Below are 12,426 nucleotides of genomic sequence, written 5' to 3'. Positions count from 1 at the left end.
CATTGGTGTGTGTATATCGGGATTGTGCGCATACGCAGCTGCTTATGCGTGGACAAATTCATTTCTTGGCTAGGTTGAAATTTGCTTATCATAAATCCAATTAAGGTCAAAAGTCATAGATCCAAAATGATTTTGTGCCCAGAGGTGGGAACCGACATCCAAGCTGGCTCTCTTTCAACTCCTAACGACCTTAATACTCTCTGTCTGTCCTAATCTGGATCCAAGCATCCTATCGACTTCGGAAGTTGGTGGTGTGGACCCATTTTGACCTCTTTTCTCTCTCTCTCTCTCTCTCTCTCTCTCTCTCTCTCTCTCTCTCTCTCCCCTTTCACTTAAAATTCAAGTAAAAACACCTTTTCTTCCTTCGTATGGAATCAAACACCTAATTCTGTCCATCTATCCCTTTCCTCAATCATCATCATCTTCATCCTCCCACCAACAACTCACTCGATCACCCCAAATTTCAATCCACAAAACACACACCCCATCGATCGGATTGATTGAACTACAGTTTTAGAAAAATGAAGCTTTTTGGGTTACAGCATAACTATAGAAGTAATAATAATAGTTTCAGAAACCCTTTTGATTCTTCATCTATTGATCCTAATTCTAAATCCCCATCTACCCTTTTCTGGTTATTTCTTCATTGTCTTTGTTGTTTGATTAGTCTTGTTTTGGGTTTTCGATTCTCTCGTCTTATTCTCTATCTTCTCATCTCCACCACTACCAACTTCACCGTGCCACCGCCGCTTCTCACCACCACCACCACCAATGGAGAATTTCACACTTTTCAAAAACCCCATTCTGTTTCGAACCTTACTACTAATAGCCGAGTTGTGGTGGGTCGTCATGGGATCTTAATTCGACCATGGCCTCACCCAAATCCAACTCAAGTCATGAAAGCTCATCGTATAATTGAACGAGTTCAGAATGAACAAAGGGTTCAATTTGGAATCATAAACCCTAAACCCATTATTGTAATCACCCCTACTTATGTTCGAACTTTTCAAACTCTTCATCTAACTGGATTAATTCACTCTTTAATGCTTGTTCCTTATCATCTAATCTGGATCGTTGTTGAAGCTGGAGGAACTTCAAATGAAACCTCAACCCTTCTTGCTAATTCAGGACTTCATACTATTCATATTGGGTTTGAAGAGAAGATGCCTATTTCTTGGGTAGATCGACATCGAATGGAAGCTCGAATGAGACTTCGTGCATTGAGGTATAATAAGTTGCCCTTTTCTCTTGTTTTTATCATCTTCTTTCAATTTTTGTTGTTTTTTTTAATTATGGGTCTGGTTAGAATTTGAACATGATCTGTTTGTACAGAGTTGTGAGAGAGGAGAGATTGGATGGAATTGTGATGTTTGGTGATGATAGTAATATGCATAGTATGGAATTGTTTGATGAGATTCAATTAGTGAAATGGGTTGGTTCTGTTTCTATTGGAATTCTCCATCACTCGGAGAATTTAGATGAACAATCTTCCTTGCCTAAGAAACAAGATCGTGAACCGAGTTCTCCAATGCCAGTTCAAGGCCCAGCTTGTAATTCATCAGGAACGTTAGTTGGTTGGCATACTTATAGTTCATTGTCTTATCCTGAGAAGAGCTCGACTTACATAGGCGAAGGAGGGATGGTGTTGCCCAACAAGCTAGAATGGGCGGGTTTCGTAATGAATTCTAGGTTGGTATGGCAGGGAGAGGAGAATAAGCCGTATTGGGTCCGGGATCTTGATACATTGGCCGAGGATAGATATGCACTTGATAGTCCTCTTTCGCTCTTGAAGGATGCTTCGTTTGTTGAACCTCTTGGTGATTGTGGGCGAAAGGTTATGCTTTGGTGGCTTCGTGTTGAAGCTCGTGCAGACAGCAAATTCCCTCCTGGGTTAGTCTCATTCCTTTATTCTTTTTCTTGTTATATAAACGTCTTGCTTCCTTGAATACGCACGAGTCTCATTTTGGTGTTTATATCATTTGCCATTCTCTCCGCTCTAAATATGCTAATTGATTCTCTTATTAAACTACTCTAGATGCTAATGTAATTAGCTTATATATGTACATAACATGAACAATTAAGTCTTAAATTAGGTTTACTAAGAGGACACCCTAGTTCTTACCTAGTTAGCAAATCTAAGAGTCTTGATGTATCTTTCTTTTTTAAGGCAAAAAGTTTTAAAAATCCGTTATTAAATAAAACGTTTGTTAGAACATTGAACTCGGTAAGGTTTGCACTTAAGATGTTTGTTGTTTCTTCTAACTTCAATCATGCTTTTCATTCGCGGTATAAGTAGCATGGTCCACGTGGATATCATCGCACACATGCCACGTCTAACCTTCTGTTTTTCTCTTCTCCAACTTCAATGTTTGGAGATACTGTCATCGTACAAGGAATACGTTGCAAAAGGATTTCTTCGCATTCACCACATTACTACTGCTTTTCAGGTTCACGTGTTTCGTCTCGAAGATTTTTATGTGCTCATTCATCCATCTCATATATTTCTCAATCATGAAAATTAGTTTCCTCTAGTTGCTTATTGGCCCAAATAAAGCAGTTCATGGAGTTATGAGCAAGTCTTGAAGTAAAATTCTCTAAGCATATTAAATGTTGCATTTTGAAGATCTCCTTCATTAACATTATTTCTTCCTTGTTCTGTACTGTTACCGATAGTGGTGAGTTATGGGCACCCGATGTTGCGCTTATTTCTGTTATTCGCCTACGCTTATCATTTATTTGTATGGCAAACATACCAACTGTTATAAGCATATTATATGATGCATTTTGATATATTGCTTCGCTCTTACCCAAGGTAAAACAATATTTACGTACTAGGTATGAAATCTTCAGTCAACAGTGCATTTTTTAAACTTATTATAGTCTTAAATTCATCTTATAGGTATAGATAATCGCACATTGGGTATGAAATCTTCAGTCAACAATGTGTTGTTCACATATTGCTTCTTATCCTTCTCAAAAGAAAGCCTGACATTTTGTTCTTCGTGCTTACAGATGGATAATCAAGCCCCCTTTGGAGATCACCGTCCCTGCAAAGCGTTCCCCATGGCCGGATTCACCATCAGATATCTCGTCCGATGAAAAAGTGATAGGCATGCAAGATGACACAAACAAGCGTCACGTCAAACTAGAACGGACTTCCGGGTCAAGAGATGGTCCCCGCGATAAGAGAAAGCATGAAGGTTCAAGTAAAATCGATGAGAAACAGTGAAACCGAATACTTAAAACTTCCAGAGTGTTAATACTTTTTGTAAGTGAGATAGTAAATTTAGCAGCATGTTGAATTCGAAACATATTCGAAGCAGTTGCTACAATTGGAAAGCCGGTTCTTCATTTACAGATTAGGCTTGTCGAGAGTGTTTCGTTCAATGATAATACTTGGGTCTTGTAAAAAGAGATGGTTAGACTGTGATTTACTATGTTTTCAGTTCAATTTATGAAAGAAGCTTCGATATAGTATTGTTGAATGTGTTGGATTTGATCGAAGCAGAAACAACAGCAGATGTAATGACATGTTAGGTCTGACAATATTGTGTTTGTGAGTCATGTGCTTGAGGTTGAACATTTGCAGAAAATGTGCATTGAGAATATGAAGAAGACCAGGGGTTCAATTTCCCAAACTAACTTGATATAAGGGAATTTCTGTAGGCACCTCTCTTTTTCCATGATTGTCATCCATGAACTTCCACTTCAAATTCTAGGTTCTGTTATTTGTTAATTCTGGCCAGTGTTCACGGACTTGGATGGCTACCACACTTGGGTTCCTCATTATCCAACTTTGAGGTGTTTAGGATGCCTATAGCCGAATTGGTAAGTCATTCACAATCTTTGCAGGGCCGGTCCTCAGATTTTGGATGTCCGAAGCGAGTTTTAAGGATGTGACCTACATGCGTTTCACAAGAAAAAAAAATTGTGTATTGAAACTTTTTACGTTTTCTTTGCACATAATGTGTGGTTTAAACATAAAAGTTGTGTTCATAACTTGCACTCTGAATCGAACGATCTGGTTGAGTTACTTGAAAATCAGCATGGGCTCGGGTAGGGCCCTCGTCGGTCCATGGACAACCTCACAATTAAGTGGTTCAGCAAGTCAGTATCTTGTTTAGTTTTTTTTAACTGAAAAAAAGTATATATTAGAAAATGATTCTTCGAGAAAATAACTCAATAAGTTTAACCTTCTTTTTTTTGGTGTTTATGGTGATAGTGTTGGTTGTGGTTTGATTGTGATTGTGGTCCTGGAGGTTTTATAATGGTAATAGTTGTGTTGTTGAGGTTTGGTAATGGTGGTAGTTGTGGTGCTGAGGTTTAGTAATCGTGGTGGCCGTGGTTGTTATCGTGATGGTAGTGGAACTATAGTGGTAGAGATATAGTGATTGTGGTGGTGATAGCAGAGGTTTAGTAATCGTCATGGTAATAGAAGTGTCAACCGAAGTAAAAGAAAAAATGAACAGTTTAATGGTGGTGGTGATGGCGGTGGTGGTAGAGGTTTAGTAATGTAATCGTGGTTGTAGTAATGGAGGTACAGTGTGGAGATTTAGTAGTGGTGGTAGAAGTGTCAACTAAAGTAGTAAAAAAAATACAATTTAATAAAGAAAAATGTTAGTACTTGACACCAAACTTGGGTTGTTTGGACTCTTTGTCATGTTTTCTACCTATTGAGCTAATGTAGACTCTTTGTCCCTTCTAATCATATTTTTCTAAGGATACAAAAAAATTGGGGCCCTTTAATTCTCTATTTGTTGCCTTTCCGTGAGGCCCCTTGGCCCTAAATCTTTATTATATGCAGTCACAACTTCTTTAACTTGAACAAAAAATACATTTGATGTGGTAGTGAATATAACAAAGATGGGCAATGTGGAGGCCGAAAAGGTGCGTCAAATCAAAACATGTCTCACGGGCACATTGGTTTTTTACCAAGCCCACACATGGACAAAGACACCACAAACACATTAGAAAAAAAAAAAAAAAGTGAAAGACCATCAATGTTGCTGGCCACTTTCTTTCTTCCCCTTCCTCACTTGTCTTCAAAACCACCACCATTTCACATCACCACTGATAGAACCATCACCAACTACGGGTACTGTCACCACCATCTCCTATTCTTTAACCATTTCCTCTCTCTGTAGACCTTGATCAATAGATCATGTGAAAACCACGATTGAGGGTTGTTAGAAGGAGAATGAGATGGTGGTGACAAAGGTGGTGGTGGTGATGCGCGAAGAATATCAAGGTGAATCGAGAGGAGAGTGGAGAAAGATGATACAAGTGGAGAGAGATGATTATGGTGAAGATGAAAATTGAGATAGACATGACATCTTCTGTTTTGGTGTACCGGCATTTAACAATTGATCTGGTCAAAGTCAATGGACCAATTCAAATATGATTTCTTGTGGGCAAGATAATCAATCCTTAATTAACTTTAAATTCTAATTTTCTTTTTCTCGTTTCTCAGTTGTTTTAAACACAACTCCTTTCTTCATAATTTCCTTCTTAAAAACTCATATGAAATTGACTTGTCGACAAGAAGGATCAACTGACCATCTGTTGGCGAGTCACTTTCTTCTCTCTTTTCTGAAGAAGATAGATAAAATGATTCGGTCTATATTAATAGCTTTTTCTCTAGAGTGTCAAGTGGTCACTTGAGGCAGTTACACGCTCAAGGGAATGCTTATTAGGATAATGTGCAAAGTTGAATAGGTCATGCTCGTAGGTCAAGAGCTACACCTAGTAAGCAAGCTCTTGGGAATCAAGCAGCTTTTGTTTGTACATACAATCCTCTCCCATAAAGTAGTTGTTGGGAACTTGTCCATCAATTTTTTGTCCATCAATTTTGACATGTGGGTGTCATCTTGTGAGAGCTGGGTCTATAAATTAGATGTCTCAGCATGGGCTTTATAGATTTTTACATTGAGAAACCTTGTGGGCCTGAGGCTATGACAGTGTCATAGCAGGATGTCAGCTGCCATCGTCGACTGGTGATTTGCAACAGTATGAGAGTAAGCTTATCCATGTTTTAATGGAGATCTCATGGGCATTGGGGCAGATCAACTGTTTCAGTTGCTTTGTCTTTCATCAGCAAATCCAAGAGACATGTGGTAGTGAGATCAGAAAGATGGTACAAGTTGGGGCGGCTGTTGGGCCCTACCTGTTCTCTAACTAACTAGTCTATCTGACTCCCCTTCATCAAAAAAAAAAAGTCTATCTGACTCCCACAGCTACCACCAGAGTGGACAGATTTCAAGTTGGCTCATAATTGGACAAGAGAGATAGAGAGAGAGCATGTGGTAGTGAGATCAGAAGGATGGTAATTGATGGGAAGGTAAGATTAGTTAGAATTGCTAGTAGTAGCGAGTGAGGTTGTCAAACACACATATATTTCAAATATGGCTATTACGTAGAGAGCAATTTTCTTTAGATCAAGAGCTCAATTTTCTTATGACACCCGTCATTGGATGTACTATCGATATTGTAACGCTTTTAACACACATGCCATATATAGATTTTCCGTGCGACAAAATCAAGAAATCAAGAAAAACAACGAAGGAAGTAAATAATCGATGAAGCAATTACACAAAACACAAAGAGATTTACGTGGTTCGGTTGGTTCGATCTACTCTACGACGAATAACGGCGCAATGATTTTCAATATGAATGAAGAGCAAATTCCAAAGAGTTACAAGATATATCTCCCACCGTCACACCACCTCTCCCTTCTAAAACCAAAATATACATAGATACCTCTAACATTAATAACTGTCTTAAACAGAAGCACTGCCTCACAGATGGAGAGGTCAGCGTTGCTTCTGAAATCAACCCTGCTAAACAAGTCTAAAATTTCGTGTCGGAAAAACTGTTTCGCATATCGCAAATCGAAATAGATATCAATCCATATCCAAATCACTTTCAACACAAAACTTATCGATATCCCACGTTATCCAGGCTCACGTAATAACGTGAGATTATTCAAACTCACCCAGTTAAGCACACATAAATGACCCTCCTCTATGTTATTTGGTTACTTTTCTTAGAGTCTTATATACTCAACTCTTCTTCAAGTAGTATAGATTGAGATTATAAATGAGAGTTTTTTACTATGTATGTTCAAATAGGATATCGGTGTTTCGGGGAAATAAGGAATTTTTTTGGGGAAGAAAGTTTTGGGTGGAAATAAAACTTTTTTTGTTTCCTCCAAATACTACCGACTTTTAAAGTTTTTTATTTTCTTCTTTCTCTATCTTCCCTCCTACCATCATAAATTCCGGCGACCATTAACTCTTCTTTTCTCTCTCTTCTCCTTCCACCATTTCCCTCTCTTTCTATTCTTCTATGGTTCAAGAGAAGGGGAGACCCCTTTGCCGGAACCCTCATCTGGTAGAATCAGACAGCTTCGCCTAGATCTGGTGTCCAGATCCAGACGAAGGAATCTAGCGAAGGAAATGGAGAGAGGATATGACGAGAGAGAAAAAGAAGAAGAGAGACAGAAGATGATGAAGTCGTCGGTCGGCGACTTGTAGGGTGTGTTTGGTTTGAATATTTTTGGTTTTCCACTTGCTTTCCCGGAAAATTTTCTTGTTTCCCCAAAACAGAGACTCGATCAACTCCATTAAGCCATTGACAAATAATAGGTCATGGACTCATGGGAATATGTCCATTAGTGGGTCTTCCATCCATGGAAGGCGAGTAATGAGCCAAAGGTCTAAAATAGTAAAAAGTTCGTCTTGTTCTTCTGTCGAAAGAAATCACAGTTTATGCTAGTTATATTAAAATAAGGTAGGTGATCTGGGGAAATAAAAATATTATCTGGGGTAGAAAATTTTAAAAGGGAGATGTAACGTTTGACGAATTTTCTGGGATGCAAAATTTTAAAAGGAGACAAGTCATCTTCTTCTTCCTCATCTATTACCACCAACTCCGCCTACCACCACCAACTCTGGTCACCACCTTTAACTCCGGTCACCACCATTTTTTTCCTTTTCTTCTTCTTTTTCTTCATCTCCTCTCATTCCAATAAAACTACCACCTGCATTTATATTTCTTCTTTCTGCTTTTCCCTCTCCATTTCTCTCTACTCCTCCCTCTTTATTTAAGCCGGCAAAGAAAAGGATCCCCTTTGCCGCAAATTCGACCTGGTTTGGAGAAATCTTTAGTGTCGGAAGCATCGATGATGATAATTTTGAACTAGCAATTTATCTTTATACTTCGACTATTGTCGTCCATCCTATAACGCAAATCTCTTTGCTGATCATGGTCAAGCCAACATTAAGCTTAAGAATTTCACAGGTCTCTCTCTAACTTTTTCTCTCTTCATTATAATTCTGACTTGAATTTCTGAAACCAATAAGGATTTAGTTAAAAAATTATTCTTTTGATTAAAAAATAATAGTATCCTAGTTAGGGTTTTGCTCATGTATGCTATTTTGAGGGTATTAGTTGGAATTGATGAGTGAAGTTGTAGTTGTTGTTACTGAAGTCAAGCAATAGTCAATGAAGCTTGTGATTAGAAATTATAGATATAAGATTGATTTGGTGATATTTGTAGTTAGAAACATTCGAGTTTTAGTAACTAAAAGAAATTAATATAGGAAGTGTGATGCAATGAACAATCTTGTAAAGAATATTAAGAAAAATAGAGGGGAGAGAAGTCTTGTAAATTTTATCGAGTGACTACAACAGAAGCAAAAGCTCTTTTAAGAAACTTAGACATATCGAGAAACATAGTTGAGAGGATTACAATTACTAGCATAGCATATTGAAGAAAGAGGGAGAATCCTAATCCAGATTTTCGTCGGAAAACAACTAGATAGTAAGAGAAAAGAGAGAGGGAAGAGAAAGAGAGAGGAGCAGAGGAAAGAAGAGAGAAAAACAATGGTGATTGAAGGTGCTGGAATAAGAAAATGAAAGATTACAAAAAATATTGAAGGTCACTGACAATGGTCGCTTGTTGGCGACCATTGTCAGAGTGGATAAAAAAATGGTGGTAGAGTTGTGGAGAATAAAAAAAAATACTTCACTCAAATTGATTTCCCTCTAATAATTAAAAAAAATGAGTGAACTAGAGTTGATCAATTTTTGGGAAAGTCTTTACACCCCGGATACTTTTCTTATTTCTCCAAATCGCCCACCTAAAATAATGTTCGAGAACACATACTAAATCAGAATTTAAGACGTCCTGAAATATAGAGAGTGACTCTTCCAATATCAATCATGACAAACCAAGTTAAATAAGGGCTTTCAACACAAAAAAGTTAAATAACCGCCAATCAATGAATTGTGGGCTTATTAGAGGATCTCCAATAGTACACTCTGTTGGGGTTCGTCTTATATAAAACTCTTAGTCGAAGTAGGACTTTTCCTTTTTTTTTTTGGGTAAAACAAGTTTTCCTATTTCAAGCTTAAAAAGGAATCATATTTCTAGTTGAATGACTCCATAATTATCACTATAAAAGGGAATGAATGGGAAAATATTATTCACTTTCAAGTTAGAGAGTATCGTCTCAAATAATCTTCTCTGACCGTATCTTCGCGGAATAGAGAGAGAGAGAGGTCAGAGAGATTAGACAGAGAAAGAATCCTCTCAGATCATATCCTCTCAGGTTAGAGAGAAAGAGAGAGATCCGAGAGATGAGACAAAAAGATAGATAATCTTCCCGGATCATACCCTCTCAGATTAGAGAGAGAGATGAGAAAGATGAGCCTGAGAGAGATTTCTGAAGTGATCCTTTAAGAGAGATTGAAAGAGAAGAATATTGGTTTGAAGAAAAGAAGATTATTAATCTTGTGAAGGAATTTAGTTTGTGTTATACTTTTCAGGCTTCGTGGAATCTGTGATTTGTTCAAATCCTACGGAGTAAGAGATCTCTATTTTCCCTTTCTTGTTCAGTTTTATCCACTATAATTTTGGTAAAGAATTGTTTCCAAGAGTGTTTCCACACATCTTGAAGAGTTGAGTAATCCGCTATTGCTTGTGGGAAGAATTGCGTAACCCATTATTATCATCATAGTGGGAGATTTTTCAAACTAGGTCTCGTAGTTTTTTACTATCTATCTTAGAATGATATTTTTGCCACGTTAAATAGTCTTGTTGGTGTCTCTGCTTTTACTTTCACATCGTTTTTCTTCATATTTCTGAACAAGTTAATTAGGTTATTTTTCCGAACACACTCAAACTCTAACTCTTAGAGTGTCATATATGATTTTTGGAGTTTTTGTTAAAAAACTTCTCCAATACGACACTTTGCTAGACACTCTATTATGAGGTGAGTGCATTTATTATAGAGTCTCAATAGAGACACTCTAAAACTAGGGTGTCTTCTTAAGTTTTATAAGTGTCACCTACTCACACCCTAAAACTTTAAACCAACAAAGATCTTTGTTTGTAACTATTTTTCCCTATTGAAATTTAAGAGTAACATATGTACTAAGTAAAGGCATTTTAGAGATCTCAATTGGAGAAAAAAAAAATTTAAGTGTCTTCATATTGGCACTTACAAAAAGAAAAATCTTCACAACTATCACGTCTAGGACTTTTAAAGCTTGTGTTTATCTCATTGGAGATGCTCTTATAGTCCCGTTTGGGCATGTTAATGGTTTTCCATCCACAGACAGCCATTAATTAGCCAAAAGTCCAAACATAAGAAGATTCAGATTTCGGTGAAGTCTTCTCTGTCTTTGGGAGCAAAACAATGGTATTTTAAAAATATTTTGGACCCCTGTCCAATTAGATCAAATCATATTAGATCAAATCATTTGAAATTGTTTGTCATAAAATATTGGAAGTTCCATAGAAATTAATTTAAGACTCTGTCAAGTGGCAGGAGTATTTAATCACCCATTAGAATGTCACCAATAGACTTAATCCATAAATTCATTTAGCAAAAGGGAAAATAGAAATTTTGCATTATCTTTTTATTGAACCCTTTTTATCTTATGGAGTATTATTATATGGTCTCTTTTGTACTTACACCTTATACATGAATCTTATGTGCAACAATTTTGATTTGCTTAATTATTTATTTTTCTAATTGAAATAATAAAATTAAGAAAAAAATATCTGAATTTCTTATTTTAAGAGTTAATGTTGATATGTAAACTTCAACCCTACCCAAAAACAGAAGTAGTGCTATACAATAGACTTTCAAATATCTAAAAATCAACTATGGCCTTATAGAGAAAGAGAATACTTTTGTGAGAAGAAGTTGTCTATGCCTAATTCCTTAGTCATCAAATGTCTATGTCAATTATATAATAGTGATTAATTGATTCCTAGATGATCTCATATATTTAGTTCAAATAGTAATGACATACATTTTTGTTTTTAGCCATGGTTGTGGCTTCGAAGAAATTGTTACAAGGACATTCAAGATTTGGGTGAAAAATCTGATATACGGAGTTTCATGTCTTTCGGTTTCCACTACCACTTCTTCTCTTAACGCTGACAATGATTATCGACAAACTGTCGTTGTTGGCAAAAAACCTTTTTCTCTTCTCCTCCCTTCACCGAAAAAGTTGACTAGTGTAGAGAAAAAGTTCCCAAATCCTAGATGATGATTGAATGGTTTAAGGTTTTTCCTTGAACTAATCGTTATGTTTTAGTGAAAGGTCACGGAAAAATCGACTGCTGTAGGAAAAAGTTCCTAAACCCTAGACGAGGATCAACTTGTTCGAGGTTTTCCCCCGAACTAGTCGTTATGTTCAGGTGAAAAGAGGTCTCTTCATCGAAACAATCAGAGATAAAGAGATCAGAATAGAGAAAGATAAAGTGTGTGTGTGTGTGCGTGTGTGTGTGTGTGTGAGTGAGGGAAGGAGATGTAGAGAGAGCTTGAGCAGAGGGATAGACGAGAAAAGAAAAGACCGAGAAAAACAATTGTGGTGGTCGGAGGTGGTAGTGATCATGAGAGAAGAGGGAGAAGTTTTTTTCTGAAAGATCGTCCATAATGAGAACTTGCGTACAACCCTTGCCAGTATAAAAAGAGGAAGCGATGGAGGAGGGGGTATCCACTGTGGGGTCATTTTCCCACCCAATAATGCAAAATTGATTAAAAAAAATGAGATATTTAGCATTTGAGTCAAGGAAAAGTACCGGAATTAGCGTGTGGATCAAGAGTTTGTCTGTTAATTATAGGGTATGGGTCAATGACTAACCCTTGATTCAGTTGACTACTGACGGTTGTTAACAACCGTTAGTCTGTGACCCAAATGCTAATGTCGGAACTTTACGTTGACCCTAAAACTAAATATCTCAAAAGTAAATTATAATGCCAAAATAAAAACATATTGAATAATCAAACAAAACTTCAATGTAATTCAAAAACATAAATGTTCATCGGATTTAATATGTCAATCGTAGAGGGAGTATGCTTTATTCTGCACTTAATGCACGCCCTCAAATCATTGCGTCTTTCCGATGCA

The 12,426-nt window shown here is 37.0% G+C and overlaps 1 protein-coding gene across 1 annotated transcript; it reads left to right on the top strand.

Annotated features, from left to right (window-relative positions):
• Positions 1-136: 136 nt before the first annotated feature.
• On the top strand, positions 137-3,472 carry LOC147565872 (putative beta-1,4-xylosyltransferase IRX14H). The gene is made up of 3 exons (XM_086652351.1): positions 137-1,225; positions 1,333-1,890; positions 3,013-3,472. The coding sequence occupies exons 1-3, from the start codon at positions 522-524 to the stop codon at positions 3,227-3,229; spliced, it is 1,479 nt and encodes a 492-aa protein (XP_086508477.1). The 5' UTR covers positions 137-521; the 3' UTR covers positions 3,230-3,472.
• Positions 3,473-12,426: the final 8,954 nt, after the last annotated feature.

The sequence above is a fragment of the Eschscholzia californica genome, unplaced genomic scaffold (assembly GCF_041429995.1).
Source record: "Eschscholzia californica isolate CP2 unplaced genomic scaffold, dmEscCali1.0.p SCAF_1, whole genome shotgun sequence".
Taxonomy (NCBI): Eukaryota; Viridiplantae; Streptophyta; class Magnoliopsida; order Ranunculales; family Papaveraceae; genus Eschscholzia; species Eschscholzia californica.
The sequence above is the reverse complement of the archived record's forward strand: the minus strand, read 5'-3'. Positions and strand labels throughout refer to the sequence as shown.

Excerpts from the sequence above, each read along its gene's own strand:
- LOC147565872 (XM_086652351.1), top strand. The coding sequence starts at position 522 with ATGAAGCTTTTTGGGTTACAGCATAACTATAGAAGTAATAATAATAGT. Across the intron at positions 1,226-1,332 it reads ATGAGACTTCGTGCATTGAG|AGTTGTGAGAGAGGAGAGAT; the intron begins GTATAATAAGTT and ends CTGTTTGTACAG. Across the intron at positions 1,891-3,012 it reads GACAGCAAATTCCCTCCTGG|ATGGATAATCAAGCCCCCTT; the intron begins GTTAGTCTCATT and ends TCGTGCTTACAG.